The 21,561-nt window shown below is 37.4% G+C and overlaps 1 protein-coding gene and 1 long non-coding RNA gene across 3 annotated transcripts in view; one reads left to right on the top strand and one right to left on the bottom strand.

The window, feature by feature from the left end:
- Positions 1–21,561, top strand: part of Glurb (metabotropic glutamate receptor B) — a 104,948-nt gene that overhangs the window by 37,001 nt on the left and 46,386 nt on the right. The window contains exon 2 of one of the 2 annotated variants that reach the window (XM_070659351.1): positions 1,524–4,555. In XM_070659351.1, coding sequence (XP_070515452.1) covers positions 1,540–4,555 — 3,016 coding nt within the window. In that variant the 5' untranslated portion in view covers positions 1,524–1,539. Of the gene's footprint in view, positions 1–1,523; positions 4,556–13,637; positions 18,385–21,561 lie in introns of those variants that run through there. The other variant, XM_070659353.1, reaches the window with a different exon arrangement.
- Positions 1–21,561, bottom strand: part of LOC139104127 (uncharacterized) — a 133,066-nt gene that overhangs the window by 101,821 nt on the left and 9,684 nt on the right. The window lies entirely within an intron of this gene.

The following is a 21,561-nucleotide window of genomic DNA, read 5'->3' as shown; positions in this document are numbered from 1 at the left end:
ATTTTTCTCGGTACGCCAAGGAAAAAAAAAACTTATTTACTATTTCATTTCAATAAAAGAATCGCTTAAAAAGTTTTCACTCTAATTCTTCAACCGCAACGAATTTCTGACCGTCTCTCCGATTTTGATTTCACGATACCACGGGTACTTTCTCGTAAATAAAATTATCAATGCGGACGTATAGAAAATAAAAGTATCTAATCGTACGATGCAATATTTAATTAATTATACGCGCGAGGATACAAAATAATTACGTCACCTTCTTTTTTTTTTTGTAATCTTTAATTTTAAGGATTGAAAAACAGACGGGCGTATAAAGCCTTTAATATACTTCATTTCTTATTGTGTCATTTAGTGCACGAACAAATGGGATTGCTCTTTCAGCAGCGCGGGAACGTGCAACATAAAGTTAGCCGTAGTTACAGTTTATGTGACACGTTTAACTGCAAGCTCTTGCAAAAGCGTATCATTCCATATCACGTACAGCTACGGTATTCCGTCAAGTTAGAAAGGTGGTTTGATAAGTTTTAAAGATTTTAATTTCGGACTCTAACGAAGCAAACAGACAGATCTATACATTCTACAAAATATACCGTATAATTAATAAAAATATTATATGCATAATCAGTTATATCACGTTGTCCGTTTGTTGGTATATCAATATCATTTAAAACAATTTTCGTCCGTCAATATTTGCGCTACACGGCTAAGCTCAAGTTTAGAACTTAAAGGCGGACGGGCGCCGTCTTCTCGCAAAGTACGTGTAATCTGGATTTCCGCTAAGTCGAGAATCGTGATGTTACACTGTTTATCGAACGTATATATATCGTATTTTATTAAAATAAAGTCGAAAATGTTCTAATTATTAACATACATATTTATGTGATTTATATCGCGCGTAAAAGATAGGAAATGCAAATAAGAATATAATAATCTGCTTTCAAGCGTGTTACGTAAACGTTATGTGCACGTTAATAATATCACGTCAAGTAACAGTGCAGGCGAAATCTTAATCGGATTTCTTAATTGCGAAAGGAGGCACCGGCTCAAAAGTAAGGCGGAATCAAGGAGATTTTCATCTCGATTAAAATGAGACTCAAAGTGATTTAAGCGAGGTAATACCAACCGACTCGTTAGCATAGGTCGGCGCGAGAGTCCTGTGCGCCAACCCCTTTTAGTTGAACGATGCAATGGAATTCGTCGAAATTAGAGAACCACACCGTCCGCAAACAATAGTAGCGCACGGCTGTAGATCCGCTCACGCATCGTATTCAAATCAAATCACAAATAATTGTATAAAATTGCATCGCAAACAGCAATATGATAAACGATGATCTGTTTCGTCATAAATATCGATACCCGTCACATCGCGTATTAATAAAATTAATAACCATTTAAATCTAATTAAACCCTGATGCTAAATCAATTACCTCGCATTTTTCTTTTACTATTTCTCAATTAATTGATACAAATAGTTTGTGATTATCTTAATTATTTTTCTTTTTCTCTCTTTTCTTTTTCAGAACTTGGCAATGACTAATGCGACGAAGAGGTGATGTGATGTGGCGAAACTTTGGTTGGACGGCCGTTCTGGCCACGTGGACTATATTCCTGATTTTGAATAGCGGCTTAGCTGGCGAACGATATCTCGGCGAACTACAAAACAATGTCGACGACACTGGTTATGAAGCCCGTCGAGCAGCAGAGCATTCCGCTTCCGATAAGAAAGTTATCGACGATTCTAAATTACGATACGCGAGAGAAGCTTTTAAATCGAATGATCGTTTGTCAGTGCACACGAAAGCAATTTCTCTGAAATTCAAAAATACGGAAAATCGCGATTCACAATTCAATGGCTATGAAAAGCACATTGCTACGTCGAATGCAATGGCGCCGAAATACTTGAAAGGCAGCGGCGAGAAAAGTGCGCGGATGATTAGAAAAAGAACGGATAACGCGCGGCTGTCAAAGCGAATTGTCACGAAAAGGTCAAACAATACCAGGAATTATCTTAAAGTCGTGTTTGGCCTACGTCCATCGCCGCCGACATCGCGAGAGTTGAAAAGTCCTTTGAGAAGAGGAAAACGAATGGAAAGAACTATCTACGTGTCCTCGAACGGCCGTAAAAAGGTAGGTACGATAAGACGTGATACTCAAGCGTATGACAAGAAAAGCGGACGGTGGAAAAAGCACAAGAGGGATCGAATCTTTAGCGAGGAAAATGGGATGACCGCATTCTTCACCGACAAATTCACAAAGAACTCGCGCAGCGGGAAAGACAGTTCCGCACAGAAGTTTAAAAATTCCGATATCTCGCAACTGAGAACTGCGAAAGACGCCGAACGAGCCGGGGGGACGCACGAACGTAACAGAAATAAAAGAGATTCCCGCGGTGGTCTCGGGCTGACGAAAAACAAGGCGAATAAATTGATTTACGGGGAAATTAACGGGGAGTTTCGGAGAGTAGGGCCGACTTTTTTCAACGACTCGAGCTCAAAGAGAAATCCGAATCGTGGGAATAAAACTGTGATAACTACCACAGGCAACGCGATCGCGAAGAATTTACCGTATCAACGTTCCGCGACTGTCACTTGGGCCACATTAATTCTCAACTCCAAAATCTCGAGCCCGAACGAAAAAGTTAGCCGAGAAGAAAATATCCTAAGTCCTTATCGCTCTTCGGAATCCTATAAAGTGGATAAGTTTCTGCCAGCCAAAACACATAAACGTGAGGAATCCTTAAAGATAGGATTTAAAGTAAGTTCGGATGCACGGGAGGACAAGAGGGAAAACGACAGGATCGATTCTCGTGCATCGAACACGCTCGATAACCAACTCGTTAGAAAAAAAGTCGCTTCCGAGGCGCCGAGGCGTCCCTTTCTAGACGAAACAAAGAATGCGCTGAAAGTAAACGATGTATTTGATCAACGACATCGATATCGCTCTTCAACAAATAGAAAAACGCCGGTGCACAGGGAGACGCGTGCGAAAAATAAACCAGAAGGAAAGAAGATTACCGCCGCTGCAAACACGACGCGCAATACTCTCGAAACGGAAGCTGATCTGTTACCAACTAATTTATCTACCGGGAGAACCGATGAATCGAACTTAGACTATCAAATGCTACCGCGTATTTCAGTCACGCAGAAAAGGAATCCGATGCACGTACAACACGTCGGATCTGACGCGGACTGTGAGCTCCCGCGTAGAACGGAGTTCGAGGACGAAGTTCGTGACGCGCTTCGAATCGGCCTCTGGAATGTCTCCGGCCCATCAAGGATCGCAAAATTCCACGGCCGAAAACCTCACGGCCGGCCGAAATACTCGCAGAAATTTCGCCCAATCGATACGCGGCCTCCACGCATCGCTGGGACAACCGACGGAAGATCGGAAACCGGCGAGGAGCCTCAAAGAATTTTAGCCGAGAGCATATCTATCTTTTTCGGTGCAGCGAATGTCAGCGATAATTCGAGCGGGATGCGGAAGATTAATGGGCGTGTGCAGTCATCGCGCGAACTTACGGATAAGCCTGGATTTAAAAACGTCGGGGTTACAACGAGGCGAAGTGGAAATCATCGAGACGTGCGTGAAGGGTCTGGATTTTATTCGCGGAGCGATGGTGTCCATAACTCAAAGTATCGACGGTACAAGCGACACAAAGATCAAAATACTCCAGGGATTTCTACCACGACTGAATTCGATAGCGAAACGTTGAAGACACTTGATACCGCAACGACAACATCAAACTTGCTAATCGAATTTACCGTCGATCCGTCCGTTCCAGCAACTCAAACAAATAACGATGGAACATCCAGCGCGAAAAACGACGTTACGTCTTTAGAAACGATAGCGCCTTTGAAACACGAAGAATTTCAGAAAGAATGGCGATCAATCCCGTTGACAAGTGATCGCGATGAGAGTTACACGAACGCTCCGACGAGAATCGGTTCGAACGCTTCTGACTCATTACAGATACCATTGATGGATGCTTCGAAGGTGTTGGACGATAGCTCGGTAGGAACGCACGGTCTAATCCAAGTGCGAGATCAATTGAGCGCGATAACTAAAACGAACGACTCTATTGTTCCAAAATACGTTTCTTTAACTGCGAACGAGAACGTGATCCAAGAATTTCCAACCGAGCTCGTTAATTCGCAAGAGAGGGCGTATGGTAACGAATCCGTTTCGACTATCGACCCGTTTTTGCAAAGGAACAATCTTTCTCGAGACGTTTTCGAAAGCATCGCCACGGAGAGCATCATCGACTCGTCGACGAGTGACGTGCTCTCGGACCAGTGGCCTGTAAAACATAGCGCGGTGGTGGAAGGTGATCTCGTCCTGGGTGGACTGATGATGGTGCACGAAAGAGAGGATAGAATTACATGCGGCCGCGTAATGCCTCAGGGCGGAATTCAGGCTCTCGAAGCTATGCTGTACACGTTGGATACCCTCAATGATCGACAAATAGTGCCGGGCGTCAAGATCGGAGCGCACATACTCGATGACTGCGACAAGGACACGTACGGTCTTGAGATGGCAGTGGATTTCATTAAAGGTATTACACGTCGCGAAAGCACGATAATCTCGCTTTACGCATGCTGCACGTAATACTATATTTTGCGTTATAAATATTAATCAATCGTGAGATATGCGAGCATGAAAAAAGTTTCGATTTTGTAATTACTGTGTATGATTCCATTTTAAATTCAATAAACCGAGAAATACAATATTGCAACTAGAAATGCATTTTATGATATACAATTTTTTTCTTCTCTGGTACTCTATCGTTTTTCTTTTCTTTTTTCCTATTTTTTTTTTGTTTTTTTTAGCGCTTTCCTTTATACTTTAGATTTAAATGATATCTAAGCTTGTAATCAAACGAAGTAAAATAAAATAATAAGTGTAATATAAATACGACATATTTATTCTAAGGGAATGTTCGATATACCGTTGGCATTGAAACCATTATGACATTGCAAGTCTATAATATCTCTGGAGAAATTTCCGATAAAATCAGGAGAATTATGTTAGCGTGATCACCGCGCACATAATTCTATTGAAACGAACTTGTATTAAGTATTAACTTACTATGTTGCTTTGCGTAGTGCAATGATTGAATGACGTTCACGGTAAAAAGCGTACGTATATACACGCATTCCATCGACAATGCTTTCACATTTAAATGTATAATAGAAAATACAATCAAATTGCTTTTGAATCTATTTTTCAATTTTTCGTACACATTCATCGAGTTATTTTGCTTATTTCAAACTAATCAATTTACTGACTACAATTTTTTTCCAATTATTTTAGAAGAGACGTAATAAGCAAATTAAAAAAAAAATTATCGTAACAGCAAATACCTTCATTAATAAAACATTGCCGATGACTTATTCATCGAAGATTGAAGTAGACGGCGTATTAATCGGAAAGCATTTCATATTCAACCCTTTGACTGTGTGCGATACCTAAAGGCGTTTAAGAACCGTGCTACCAGCGATCTGCATTTGTAATTGTGATTGACCACGCTCTAATTACGCTTACGATTAACAATTTCTAATTAGCTGAAGCAACCGAAATCAGCCCCGCGAGCCAAGTAGGGTGATCTGATTCTCACGAGAAGTATTTTCGCGGCGCGTATTGCGTCTAAAATACAAATAAAAAAACGCCCGTTTGTTCGTTAAACAAAGGCTTGATGAAACGCAACTCAAAGATCTCGTTTATAAGCGCTCTGTAGTCAAAGGGTTAAATTGAATTAAACGTAAGTTAGTATACTAAATAAATAACATACAATAAACATCAGTGGGCCAACAGTTAAAGAGGCATATTCAACCACCGGTAAACTTCCAACCAGCTGTCGGTAAATTTTCAGCGAGCTTGCGAGGGTGGATTTATCGAGCCTTTCGCAAGATACCGACTACTTCGCAGAAAATTGCAATAGCGCCAGCATTCGATAAATTACGAGATTTATCATATGCTGAAATTCTCTACGCGTTTTGTCACTGTCAGTATAATCTGCAAAAATCGCTTTAATACCAAACATCGATCGCGTCTATACATATAATTTATAGACAAGTCCCTATCGGGCTTTAATTTTCAGCGACAGAATTCTCTTCTATAAAATACAACATTTAGGAGAACTGCTCTACAATTGCGCTATCTATAAATATACCCGTTATTTTGGTATCAACTACCCGCCCGAAGCAATTTATTTAAAAGTAATCTCGTGAAAAATAAAATATATATAATTTTCTATTTTTTTGCTTCTTTTCTTTCAAAGTGACATAAAAAAAGATAGATTAATGCCTGGCTTAAAAAGATCTAAAAGTTCTCGAGTTAACGCGTCCGTTTAAAACAATATAAGTTCGTAATTCAAACGAAACGAGCAACAAAGTTGCGTATGCCATAATTATGCAACAGATAGTGTGCTCAAGCAATGTAAATTATCTTGACTATACGGAATATATTTAATCTTAGCCCGGATTAATAGCTGTTGATGAACGCGTAGTACTGCATGCTGTAAGCTTGCGTTCTACCAGCTGGCGCCAACTCGTTGATATTCACGAGGACGTAATCGGTTTTATTGATACTTCCCCGGAAGAGAGATTTAAGCGGCTTATAGGCGCGAACAAATCCCCGGAAGCTCGTCAAAAATCACCGGCGAACGAAAATGGATTAATCGAATTTTATCAAAAATACAAAAGAAAAAAAAAGAAAAAGAAAAAAAATAGGCTGCGATGTTCAGATTCTCAAATCAAAATACTCTCCACGATAATGCAACGTATGTATATGTATACCTGCGTAATAAAGTGATTGTATATAGACGCGCAAGCGGCTAGATTACAAACAGCTAAACCGAATTGATTCAACATGTTCGCGGTACGTACAGATAATCTTCAAATCGATTGGTCTTTATAAGCTGTTAATTAATATTGCATGCTGAATTTCCCAGCGAGAGCGTCACGGACATTGCGGTCTGTAATTATTATTACCTTCAATACAGTTCGTTCCCTGCAACATCCATCCTGTGTACTCATAGAGACGCAACGCAAAATTATACTGACGCAATCGTCACGCGGGATATTAATATTGCTTCGAGTAATATTTAAAGTTTAAAGTATTGTTAATAGATACGAAAAAAAAAAGAAAAAAAAAAGAAAAATTAAATGCCGAGCAAGAATATTTTAAGAATTACGATTATTTATGTTACATTGATTACAGTAACAGCTACAGGAAAAAAGTAAACTGTTTAAACTATCTTGAACGCGAAAAGGCAGTCGCAAACAAGTGAGAATGAAGATATAACCGTCTCAAATCCACAATTAAAGTTTAAAGTGTAATTTCAGTGTTCGTTTCAAGTCGCTGTTGCTCTTTGTCTCGCAAGACGGCAGGTGTAACGCTAGCGTAGCATGCTTTACAAATCTCGCTGTCACGAAACAAGTGCAGATGTTTAAAATTATTATGCCGTAATGTAACATTTAACTTTAATGAACAGTAATGTATTTGCTTCACTTCCAACGCGCAGGCTCATAATATTAATAAGATATATGTATATTTATACGTATGTATGTCGCATGAGCATTTTATTTCAAGATGTGTGAACGCGAAAATATGTTGCATAAATATCCACGCACCTACAGCCACCCACGTACATTCCTAATGTTATACATGTCTGCAATTAAAGATTAAATTTTATTTTTATTTTCTTTTTATTTTTATTTTTTTTATTTTATTTTATTTTTTTTTTTTAATTTACTCGTAACTAAAAGCGGCGACAATTGAAATATTCTGCCGAATTCCACGTGTATTCTAGGTATATTCGTGAATTCATATCTGATAACTGGACAGTGAACGACATTGTAACCTATTGTCATTAAAACATGAACGTTTTTGCGTTTGAACTGCACGCGAGCTCTCGAGATAATGTTGCTCCTCGTGGCGAGCACAGCAATTTGTCACGACTTGCTTCACCCAACGAACGATTTAAAAACAACATTTTTCAACGTGCAACTCAGCTGAGGCGCCGCAGCAGGAGATAATGGCAAAATCGAATACCGCTGTACCTCACGGAAGTGAGCAATAATAACGATTTTATGAAAGTTTAATGAGACCAGAATTTCCATCATTTCAGAGAATGGCACTCTTATTCGAAGTGTTATTTGCAAGAATAGAGAAGAATCGGCGAAACTCCTACTACTTTGTCAAAACCATTGTTGTTGCGAAAATGTTAATATCTGCAGCATTGCAGCTAGCGAGTTATCGTTCAACTCGGAAATGCTGCATACTAAGTATATTTATTTTGCCTGGAGAAGATTCTCAAAAAGACATCAAGAATAAAAAAAAAAATAAAAAAATAAAGAAAAAAGAAAACGTAACTCGATAATATAACTTTTTTCTCAAATCTTGCTCAACTAAAAAGTCTAACATTTCTTTCACAATAAAAATTTTTTCGATTAAACGATCGAACCGCGATCATTTCATGTAAATTTTTGGATATCACGAAACTTCTCTTTGGAAAATGCCAATAAAATGCGTTCCTCTCTTTCTCCTGCGAGTCCCGAGTTGTTGATCAATGTTACGAGAACGGTACGCTGCGGTGGAATATTTAAACGTGCGCTCGCGTGGCCAATATACCGGAACATCAAACGTGCGCCTGCTTCCTTTGTGCAAGAATACTAACATTGTAACATACCTTTATATCAACTATTTTTTTTAAAACTTTCATCCATTGCAGCATTACTTTCTGCAAATGTTCGAAAAAAAAAAAATAACTATTTTCCTATCGCTGAAAGTTATTCGTCACGAGATTGGCGTTCGGTATCATTCTAAAAATTACATCTGTTGAGACTGTTAAACTAGAGTCGTGAAAATATTTTTAACGCGCAAGTTGTTATTATTCTTGCTAACGTTTTCAATGCGTAAATAGTTATTTCGCGATAATAACTTTTAGAATAAATTCCGTCGTATAAAATATTTATAAAAAAAATATATGTACTACATTGCATGTTGTCGAGCAGAAATCTACTCATTAAACATTTTAAATAAACATTTAAAAACAACATATTGTTATCGCTATATTTTTTTTTAATTTTTTTTTTTTATTTTTTTTTAGAAAGTTAGCCGACAAACTTTTTCCGTCATAAATTTGTTACAGTATAGAATCAAATTATGGCTTAAAAAGCTTTGCGAACAAAAACCGCGGAGATTCATTAACTAGCTAGCGTCTAACGAGGTTTAAACTGGAGTTTTCATAAATTAGTATGCGATACTTTTTTTTATTAGGATTATACTCGGCCATTGGTATTTATCAGAGTATTTGTACCAAGTACTTTTCTCATAATTTTATCCCATTCTTAAAAACCAATGTAAAAAAAACCTGTGTAATCTTGGGCGAAGAGACGAAAATCAATATACTTTAATGAATAAATATAGAAAATTTTATACGAAAAGACTGACAAAGCCGTACGAAATGTAATTTTCCTTTGCACCGCGATAAGAACCAGCGAATTAATTAAACAAATATATATTTTTCCCACCCTCTAGAACGTACACGTAATAACAGTTTAGTAAAGTCAAAGTAAAATTGACTTAAGAATCTTGACATTTTTCTTTATACATATAAAAGGGTATTAAAAATTTCACAGTAGTTAATATACATATGTATACAGCGTATCAAGCTTATCATTTTACCTGCTTTCACGAAAGATCAAAAGAAAAACGGGACAAAAGACACCTGCAATATACCGCTATTTAGAATCAACATTGTTCCGCGAATAAATAATCAAAAAAAAGGAATAAAAAATCTTTCAAGTCACGTTTCATGCTCGCTATATTAACGTACAAGGATCTATTATAAATCACGACTCCCGACTCGGTGAAAGCTAATCCCAGGCAAAGCTTTAGATATTCTTAACAAATCACAGTCGATTGCACGGTTGCGACCCGGCACTTAACGAACTTATCTCGGGCTCGCTCCAAGAGAATTGATCACCGAGATATAAGACTTCCGGCACGAATTTCCGAAGCCACCTCGGCCAGCTCCGGCTACGTGATCTCATAAGTAACTGCACAAAAACACGCCTAATCCATTTTCCGCAGCCATGATGCACCAAGCACGTGATCGCTATCATTTTCCTCTATTTTACAGTGGCGTTTGGGTGCATTTGCGACTCCATAGATTCAGTAACCGAATAGCGCATCGTTTTTATTTTCGATACTTTTTTCCCTGTGTGCCTTGTCGAAAAGCGGATTAATAAAACGTCAAAAAAAAAGGAAAAAGAAAAAAAAAAAAAATAGAGTCGTCCAATATTCTTTCAGAGTGGTATTATAGTTACGCACGTATCGCTTTTCGCTTGTACTTTCATTTCTCACGTTTATCTCTTTACGCAGCATTGGCGCGCCGTTGTCAAAATAGAATTGTATTTCATAGTTGCATCAGTATTAATTTGAGAGATTAGTTCGATCTCGCACATACGATTTCAATATTATTTTACTGAATTTTATAATTAAAGAATACCTTTGTTTTTATGTTTGTCGATTTCGTAGCAATTACTGCTGTTCTATCGTCTAATTTCGTATCCGTGATACCTCGCGGAGAGGAAAAGAAAAAAGAAGGAAAAAAAAAACTCCCGTCTTACAAAATAAATGTTGAATCTCAGGGAATCACGCTAAAGCCAGACTATTCAATGCATTCACGCGGTAATGCTACCCGACAGTTCTATGCATACATTTTTGCACGGTCGCGCAGCATAATAGATTCATGAACTATTACGCGTCGTGACCAGCTGACGTGCCGAATTCCAAGGCATTATCGCGCATGTAACAGATGTCGCGCAATTCTAGAAATTGCTCGCAATTTCTCGATAAATTAATCGCGGGATTGATGCAGCGTTAAACCGAGCCAACCGTTTCCTCGGTTAGCCCAACTATTGGACTAGCGCGTAGTTTTAACGTCATTCATCAAAAATTGAACGTGCTATCCCGTTAGTAATTCCAACTAGTACTACTGCGTTCTATATATCTCGAATTTCTCCTGGCAGCTACAATGAAACTGCGATAAATTAATTTGTCAATTTTTTAGCAATTGATATTTGAGTGAAGCAATCGGGCAATCTTTTCCTCCAATTGGACGACTCTCGCCTGTCCTGCACTTTTCTCCAATTACTGTTCCCGATCGTTAACTGGATAGATTGTTACCGCTCGGACTTCGTATAGCCGTATCTCAGAAAAAAAAAAGAAAAATGTAATCGGAAACTACATTTCACGGAAAATTTAATGCCAGCTAATGCAAGATAATTCTCATGGCGGAGTTGCCGCGATAAGTTTGATCGCGATATTACCAATTTCCTTTTTTGTTTACTTTAACGTTATCGTGGACAGTATTCAGAAATGGAGATTTTCTAGCGACAAGAATATAATTGATAAATTTATATCTAACGTTCGACCGACAAATTATTTTGATTCACTTTTAAACGGAGCCGTACGTCTTTTTAACGAGCGTGTTTTTTTTTCGCTTCACGCAATTAACGATTGTTCGATACAGCTATTTTTTTTTTCTTTTTTTCTTTTTTTTCCACATTGGCTACATTTTTTTCGACTAATTTTGTTCGCCTCGTTAAAGAACCGCGTGAAAGACCGTGCCGACGAAACTTGCGAAGCGCAAGAGATTGCGGTGGAAAATAAAATTACAACAGAATATTCCGTGCGTTAGATACGCGTCGGAATCACGCAACACATAAATAGAGGAAAAACCATTCTCATCTAGTCTTTCGATTATTTGAATAAAAAAACCTGTTAAAAAACGGAATGACCCGCCGCTACGGCAAAACCGAAAATAAACGTGGCGCAAAAAAAATAAAAGACGTCTCTTTGAATGCAGGTAACGGTGATGTACGCGTTGATGGGCACGAGGTGGCTTGTTTCCGTTATGATAGTACCGCGTGCAGTATATACATCTCCGTGTAAGCTAATTACCGCGGTATTTTAGCCGCGCGAGACCACTCACCTCACGGACTACGAAATTACGTTGCGAATTTTGACAAGGAAGCAATGCAAAACGGATATGATTTATTATTGCCAAAAGTTGCCATAATTATTCTCACGAGAATAATTATTAAGTATTAATTAAATTTATCATTATTTACGTTACATGCGTTCGGAATTCCGATAAGACCTTAAGCTTCCTGTTACACGTAGCGCAAACTCCCGCTTCACATCTTTGCAATTTAATTTTTAATTGTGTACACGAGAATAAGTCCGGCTTATCCCGATGTTTAATTTATTGAGGAATTAATAACGCGTTTGAAGTAATTAATTAAAACGTAACAAAGGATCATCTCGAAATATTTTTCCACATTGTTGCAGAGACTTCGCGAATAGCGAGCGCGTTCTTCGAATGAATTGAAATCCGTCTTTATTTGCGAGTTATGCAAATGTTATTTAAATTTTGTTTCGCGACATTTCGTTACCTTCGAAATTCTGCTCGCCGAAACGGTACTGCGACGGTGCTAACCATTATTTAATCGCACGGTGTGAATTTCTATAGATCGTTACGTGAAACAACGGGAAAGAGAGGGCGCCAAGACACAGGGAAGAGAAAGGACCTATGAGAAAATGGTCAGACCGTGTTACGAAGAGAGGGGTCGCAGAGTAGGAGATACGCGGGAGGGTGGAGGGTTGATACGTTCGAGGGTAGCGTTGATGCAGTCGCACCAGCCAGTCAGTGGCTGCTACGGCACAGTAACGCGCGCGCGTGTTCCTTTTCGAAACCGTTCTCGGGTCGGGTAAAATGCAATAAATTAAAGATCCTCGTCGAGATGTGACATAAAATTTTACACAAGCGGCGCGGTAATCCCGTGAATTAAACCACGACGTAGTCCATCACGTGCAGCCGCTCACAATTTCGAGTTTTCTCCGATAATTCGCGTGTTCCACGAGTGACGGAAAGGACAGCAGCCTTCTGCGAAGTAATACCCTCTAAAATTTTTTTTTTTTTTCCCCCCCACGTGCACTTTAAAACTCGTAAAGCTCCGCGGACAAGTTGGGCAAAGTGTATCAAATTAATTTGTCACCGTCTTTGCGCAATGCACAATGAAACCCCAAATGAAGATGATAAGTAATCAAATAAGTGGACTTTAACTGAAACGCTTTGAAGCCCTGATAATGAAATGTCCTCGGGCTTGCAATTCAATTGCACGTTCATCTCACGCGTATGTGACATCGACTATTCATTGCTATGGTATTTGCGCCTATTACCGTGTTAATAATTAAAATATCCTGCACTCGAATATATTTACTTCAATCCGTTAAACAACGAAGAATGAAATGGTGTAAAGTATTAATAACTAAAAAGGAAATAGAACTCGCACTTTTTTCCAAATGGTTTCCGTGAACTAAACAACATCTAAATATTTTATCGTTACCCGCAAACGCGGACGACTTTCGGTTTTTCGAAATGTGTTTATGGAATATGTATGTATTTCTGATAGTAAAACAATCGCTCTAAGAGTATTAAATACTTAAATTCTTTTTATTTTTTTTTGTGATGGTAAAAATAATTTTTCCATTTAAAAAAGCGGATCAAAGAAATCGTGAATAAAATTATTTAATTTGACAATCCATTGTTCGCGGTCGAGGATTTCGGTACGCTAATAAAAAGTTAAATCAAAAATTTATGCATGACTATTTCAATTTGTAGTTTAAAGATAGTGCAAATTTATCGTGCGTGATATTCATCTTAATAATGTAATAAAATTTTAATTATAACTGAAAAGTGTTACTTAAAAAAAAAAAAAAGAGAAAAAATATAATAATAAGCGGTAATAATATCGTGTCGTGCAGCATACACAATATTTCTTTTCCATTAACATTATATTTTAAAAAATTGTTTTGCCATAATCGGTTGCGACACGCCCTGCAATCTTTCTTTATAACAAAAAATATGCATTAAAATTATATTGAAACGTGCATTAATTATTTTAACGTGTCCTTGAATAATTCAAAGCAAGTATCATCGTCGTGTAATCTCGAGTAAATTACTTTCTCAACCTTGATTAGGGCCTGATTTAACTTTTCAACAAAAAGAGAAAAATGGTTAAAAATTCTGACAACGTAAAGCAAGTAGTGGCCAAAGTCTGCGGCAAATTACGTTCTATAGCCAGATAACTTTGTCTTTCCGTAGAAGTGCAAACTTTAGGAAATACGATCTGGATTCCTATTGAGGCTTCAGTAATTTACGGAGCGACAGTTTGAGCGCGAGATGTAGATTGTCTATTATATTTCATCTCTGCTACTCTCTTAACCGAAATGTGCGGTCGCTTTGTGACATATTTGATGCAAGTTCAATGAAGATCCTTGCCGCATTTTGGCCCGAATTCGGGGAATCATCTATTAATTGGACAGTTTGCTATTATAATTAGCTCTCCCACTTAATTAATTGCAGCATGGCGCGTACCTTGGAAATTATCACAATTTCATGAGCTATAAAATTCTTAGCTCGTTTACCTCGACGATTAATCGCGCATATTGCAGATATATTAATAAACAATCGCGATTGATTATAAATACGTTAGAAAAATCAACTTAATTAAAATGATTTGAAAATTACGCGACAATTATTCGTGGATTTTATTTTAAGTACGGTAATCAAATTTAATTGATTACGTAACTTACACTCCATCGGAAATATGTATACGGTAAACTATTGTATAATATTAATACACACGTTTAATCATTGTATACACATGAACTAATTTATGCTAATTACCATAAATGTAGATCGAAGTAATAGAAGAATGGTATTAATATGCAAATCAATATCGACTGTTCTGAAACGTAAATAATTAATTACACCCAAAACTAACAAACTTTATAACGTTCACGGAAGAGAAATTATTTTATTTGCTCGCCTCGATTCTTTTTTCCATATAATTATTCATTCATTACTCTTTACGCTTTATTCTTTGCGCCATATATTATTTAAAATCGCACGCGTGCGTTGCTGTTAACAATCGTCGATCCTGATTCGTGATTGCGTACTAAACCAACGGCGAAAACCAATTGATTTGACGAGCAGATGTTTGCAATCAGCGTAAATTTAGTATCCGAAAAACGACGCGCTGTTAATAAACAGACGAGGTACTCCTATCACCGTCGACAAAATTGATTTTCTCATATGCTTCGACATCTCACTATCGAACCCCGTTATTGCTATTTATACGTTATTCATTGCGATACTGGACATGATGAATTTTCAAGGTTATAAATTACTCTCGCGAAATACGAGAGAAAATTAAAAGGCATGTGAAACAAAAAAAAATGCACTTGCGTGTCGCAATCAATTAATATCTAAACGTTATCATTTGAAAATAAGAGAAACTCATTTTTTTTCTTTTTTTTTTTCAATACACTACAGTTATCTTATTTCTGATTTAATTAACATTCATTACCTTACTCGTAAAAATTGGTAGTCCAAATATAATCGACAGAAAAATATTATAAATTACAATTAAATTAAATATAAAACATGTGTAATAAGTTATCATATCCTTTTCTCGTTAAGATGCTATTCGCGAATCTATCTTAACAAGTGCAGGTTTCATTTCTCCGAAAGTGCCAGCGTCCAAAACTGAATCATGTATAAAACTTTTACCATCTGTTAGAATATTAAGGGCTTTAATTAACACCTCTGACATGAATATAAAATAGCCTTGTAATTAAGATATGAAATTTTCATTGAAGAAAAATCAATTCTAAATTCATCGCCCGTTCGAGAGGAACTGTGCGCGATTTATAATTCAACTTCTATCCGCTGCTATCAATCGCGATCATCTTCCCCTTTCTATTTTTTCGCTATTTTTCACTGTAAACGTAAAATAGCGACTGCATTGGGATAGCGTGCAACAGGTCGTCTAGGAGTGACACTTGGTCATACTTTTATCAAACGGTTATAGAGATCATAGAGAGCCTTCCTTCCGCTCCGCCCCTCCCCGTAAACGACGGTATATTTCTCCGTGCGGAAAGAAACCGTGCGCGAAAAAAAAAAAAAAACCCTTTAGCGTGGCAGCGCAGCCATCAAACTTCCATCAGAGTTTGAACCGCGCAACAGGTATACATTCCGCAACAACGAATTACAACCGAGCCGGAGGTCCGTTGTCCTGACGATCGTTTAGCAAGCCGGAAAGTTCAGCCAGGAACAACGCAACTCCCAGCGACGTAGCCACGTCGAAGTTTTTAATTACGCGAAACCCCGAGTCGTTATCGACGCGCGACCGCACGCTCGCGCTCGCACATCTGCAATTTCTCGGCCATGCAACGCGGCGCTTCGTGACCGAGCAATTTAAACTTGCGGCTTGCACGATACCACCGGCGGGTTCGAAGCTCGGAAGACCTATCAAAATACGATAGCGGAGTCGTCGCCGATCTGATGGCGTTGGATAACGATCGTCTTAATATGACGCAATTCTCGATTCATTTCGGTGTCATTAAATATACGTGCGTATTGTTTATCCTCACAAACCGCGTGCCTCGCCTTCCGTACGGGAGAGCATAAATTAACGCAACGCATCCGAAGCTGTTTCTCTTTCGTTAATATATCGTGCTGTTAATATTGCGACGACAAAATGGTAAAGAAGCATTAATTACATTTACCCGTGAACGTATTAAAATTTTTTTTTTATTAATTATAATTTATTAAAAACGAATAAGAGAATGTTGATTGTAATAGGTAAAAATTATTTTTGACAAGAGCCAAAGAGGAAGATGAGGATGATAAGTTATGAAAACAATAGGGAGATCCGGGTCGGCGATAAATTCATTCCAACTTTTGCGCGTAAATGACGCAGCTTAAATTGGCAAATGTTTCGACGAGTAAACCCGTTAACGTTGCTACATATCATTCTTTACGTAAAAACATTGAAAAATTGTAACGGGCTGGAGGTCGCGCATAAAAATTGCACAAAGCTTAAAAAGAACGTGCCGCACTGGGAAAGACAGGTCTTCTATAATAAAAGCAAATGGAAGATTACGCGAGCATCGTGACGACACATGTACGCCGCCTCTATATCTCCTAGATCTCGGCTTACATTAGCATGCTAGTGTGGCATATGTCGCGACATATCGTTTGTCAAGAAACAACACACCTGCCGTATGAATCCCAAGAAGCATTTCAATTCAATTACACATTTACAAAGCTCGAAAATTTTCACTTCCAATTAGTCGAGTGTCTTTAATCGTAAATAATTTTCCTCAAACATTGTCAATTAATTATTTTACGCGTCACACATACTTGAATATCTTTGGAATATTTTTGCGAAAGAATATTGATTTTGCAAAGCTGCGATTTCTATTTTTCATACAAATTCTTTTATCTCTTAATATCTTTAGAATATTTTGAATATCTTTGGAATATCTTTGCAAAAGAATATTGATTTTGCAAAGCTGCGATTTCTATTTTTCATACAAATTCTTTTATCTCTTAAGTGTCACCGAATTGAAAGTATCTTGGCGAGACATTCCACTTCTGAATCAGTTGCTGCTCGCTTCTGATATACGTCATACATACGAAATACGAAAAACGGGATCAATCGAATATCCCCCCCGGTTCGCGCTGGCACGTCCTTTCCGTCGATCGTGCGCGAGGCCTCCGATCTTACGTTCGAACCTGATATCGTTCCCTCGTTCGCATCGCCAAGGAAGGAGCAGCGACGTAAATCATCGTGAATTCAAAGCCCAAGGCGGACAGGCAAGAGCCACGGCGACGTCAAAATTGCCGACGTGTCGAAAACGAGAAAACTAGTAAACCAACAACATAATTTATCGATTATGACGTCATGAAGCTACTGCTTCTGGCACTACTGAGCTGCATTTGCTCGGCCGAAGATCGACGCTTGAAGAGTATCAAAGAATGGGCGAGAAAGATCGACGTCTCGAAGACCGACAGTATCATGCGCGTACCTCTTCTAAATGAATACGTGGATTATACGATGGACGCGGTGAGGCTGCGACACCGCGACGATCGCGCGAGTATACGCCGGAGTCGTTTTCACGATGAATTACGCCACCCAATTAGACACCGACGTCACCAATTCCGTACGATGGAGTCTAACGGACTGGTGCACGACTTCAGGTGGCCCGTGAAGAAGGAAGCGGTGGTCGAGGGCGATCTCATATTGGGTGGGTTAATGATGGTTCACGAGAGAGAGGATACCTATACGTGCGGACCGGTGATGCCTCAAGGAGGCGTACAAGCGCTAGAGGCGATGCTTTATACGCTGGACATTCTCAATCAACGTGAAATTGTTCCGGGAGTTAAGATTGGGGCGCACATACTCGACGATTGCGATAAGGACACGTACGGTCTCGAAATGGCGGTAGATTTCATCAAGGGTATGTACTCACAAATCGAAACCTATTAGCGATCCGCTCAGTGCTTTGTATCACCTGGCCCTCTCGTACGGGAAAAGAAATGAGTCACGGATGATCTCGTAATTGCATTTCCTCTCTTTTTCGCGTTACACTATTATTATATATATCTACTCGACGACGATAGTGGAAGTTATTAAATTTTTCTCGCACACCATCGATATGCATAGACTCACGTAATATACGAATTTATATTCACCTCTACATTCAAAATGTGAATTCTTTTCTAATGCTGCTTGAAAGAAAGCCCGCGCGATCTTTATAAAGGACGTACGTGTTAATGTGTGATAAAATATTAAATCTCATCCAAACTGCTGTTCGATGTTAACGACATATTTACGTGAGCAATATTCAATGAGGTAATTCGCGTGTCATCGCGGTATAGTGTAGAAAATATATCATCAATAATGACGTTTAATAACAGGCCAGTATTATAATGCTACAAGTTCTCTTTTACTCGATTTGTGATAATGGAATAAGGTGCAGAGTCTAGTTTTAGACAAAAAATTCAGTATTAAATATCTTTTTTTTTTTAATTCTATTAGAATAAACCATGTTATATATGTATAAAAGAAAAAAAAATTATGCATACGCACGTCTTTAAATTTTTTTAATTATATATTTCAATTATAGCTATTATATTCAATTTTAATTATATTTTACACATTCCAAAGTATTGTATATTTTTAGGTTAAAAGTTCGAATATCTTTCTACTCTTGTTTCATTAAAACACGGTGTGCACGATATTTCAGAGGACATATATCACAATTTGCAGCGTTCATTGCATACGGATAGTTCTCCTCCAAAAAAAAAGAAGGAAAAAAATAGAGAGAAAAAAAAATGAAAATGTGACCTATCTGGTGTAAAATGGAAAACATATGCTATATGCGTTTAAACAAGAATGTTCAATTTAAACGTTAATTCGAAAGAACAAATTAAGTTCACAACTGCTGACGATTCGTGCAAGTGATCAAAAGTTTGACGCAGACGGTCGCGCATATCACGATATGCATGTACATATATATGTATATGCATTATTCATATTTAATCAAATATTCAAACGAGAAGATGTCAATATCGTAATTTCAATATAATTTTCCTTTTTTTTTTTCTTTTTATTTTTCTTAAAGTTTTATTTATTATTACTCGTGATTTAAACACGTTGCAAAATATAGAAACGTCTTAATTATAGTAAAAAAAAAAAGAAATAATGCAATCTAATTTAATCGCAAACAATTATTATTAACTCGATCAAAGAAAAATTAAATCCAATGATTGTAATAATTCATTCATTTTACGTATAATGAATTTTAACTAATTCAAAACTGATCGCGAATAAATAATACATATATTAGCACGTTTGCTATAATTTTGACGTTTAATTTTAGAATTAATAATGGCACGCATATCAACAAAACACGGCGCGGTACGTATTAATTTAAACACTTTATTAAAATTTTGTATTTACTCATTTTGTTACAATGGAAGAAAAGAAAAAAAAAATGTGCCCTTAGGATCTACTGCGTAGATGCCTTATCTTCATGATTTTCATGAGTCATTAAATTTTATTATAGGACGACTCTGCACGACTCCATTATACAAACGATATAATCTTGACGTTAATAAATATAGAGTGAAAACGTACACCCGGGCTGTATTATTAGTTATATAAATTTGAAGGAGATCCGGGATTACATAAGTACAAGTTAGGGTTGCTACAATGAATATCTTGGAAACTTTACACTGCCGAGTGGAAGAAATCGTCATCCTTAGTAGATCTTATCCGAACAATAACACTGGAAGACCGCGAAAATTTTCTCCGATATTTCGCCCGTCTGTGGAGCGAGTTTAAAGTTTCAAGCTCCAATGTGTACCTCGTTGTTACAGGGGAAACGAATTATTGTCATCAATTAGCTATGTCGTGACGACGTAAAACTTTTTAACTGACAATTTTGTCAGTCTGCTCGAGATAATAGAGTAACTTGCTATCTTAAAGTTGAAATTTCCCGCGATATTTGTTACACCGCTCATGTTTTGTGCCTTATAAAATTTTAAGATACATCCTCGGATAAAGAACTATTAAATCCTTTTCTTTTAAAAATTATCTCAAGTAAAAAAAAAAAATTAATTAATAAATAATTAAAAAAATTAATTATTGATACCCGCGTATTTAATATTGATAAATTGAATAAACGCGAAGCAATAAAATTAAAATAGGTAAGGAACGAGATCGCGTATCCGAAGCTGTGACGAAGTCACTGCTTAAAAAAATAGGAGTCTTTGTCACCGAAATTCGTCATTTTTTATCTCCCCTGAACAAGACAGGGACCGCACGTGTTTGATCTCCTTTGACATCCATTCACGTTAGATATTTGATCGCATAAATTTCCGCGACCCGCATTACGGTCGATGATCACGATAGACGTCGACAAACGGGATGAGAAGAAATCAGAGATAACAAATGGCTCAATGTTAATATCTTTTTACACGACTTTCATTAATGAAGTGGAATGAGATCGCAATTAAATCTTTTAATTCAACAGTGTACGAATTGTTATGCAAATAATAAGAATTCAGCAGAAAAAATAAATTTGCAAGTCGATACGTATAAGTTCATTTTCATCGAATTTTATATAATTATAATATACAAATATAAGCGAGATGCATAACTACGAAACGAATTATTATTGATTTATTTAACGGATCTATTATGTTGTTGATTAAACTACACGTTTATCTGCTTCTTCATTTATATCTTATGCGAGAATGTTTTTTGCCGTAACTTCCTGGTCATTTTTCACCATTTCAAACGGAAATAAGCCCTTAATTTAATTAAAACGCTCGGACAAAGAAAATTATGCAATCAACTTTAATTTCCCAGCGTACGAGAGATGTGATACTGTTATAATAGTACTTATATGTACGATTATTAAAGCGTGGTTAATCTTCAAAGTACATTCACCACTTTAAATAAATTTTCAACTTTACTCAGCGTAAATGAGCTGTATTTTATGCCATTCGTCTGCCATTTGAAAATAATCGCGTTTAGAAAACGTACGTCTTTCGCCATTGTCGTGGAGGTTTATCCAATTTTATCTGACTGTATCTATCTAGCGACAGGGTAATAAAAAAAAACCTTT

The sequence above is a fragment of the Cardiocondyla obscurior genome, linkage group LG07 (assembly GCF_019399895.1).
Source record: "Cardiocondyla obscurior isolate alpha-2009 linkage group LG07, Cobs3.1, whole genome shotgun sequence".
Taxonomy (NCBI): Eukaryota; Metazoa; Arthropoda; class Insecta; order Hymenoptera; family Formicidae; genus Cardiocondyla; species Cardiocondyla obscurior.
This window is presented reverse-complemented; position numbering and strand designations above follow the sequence as displayed.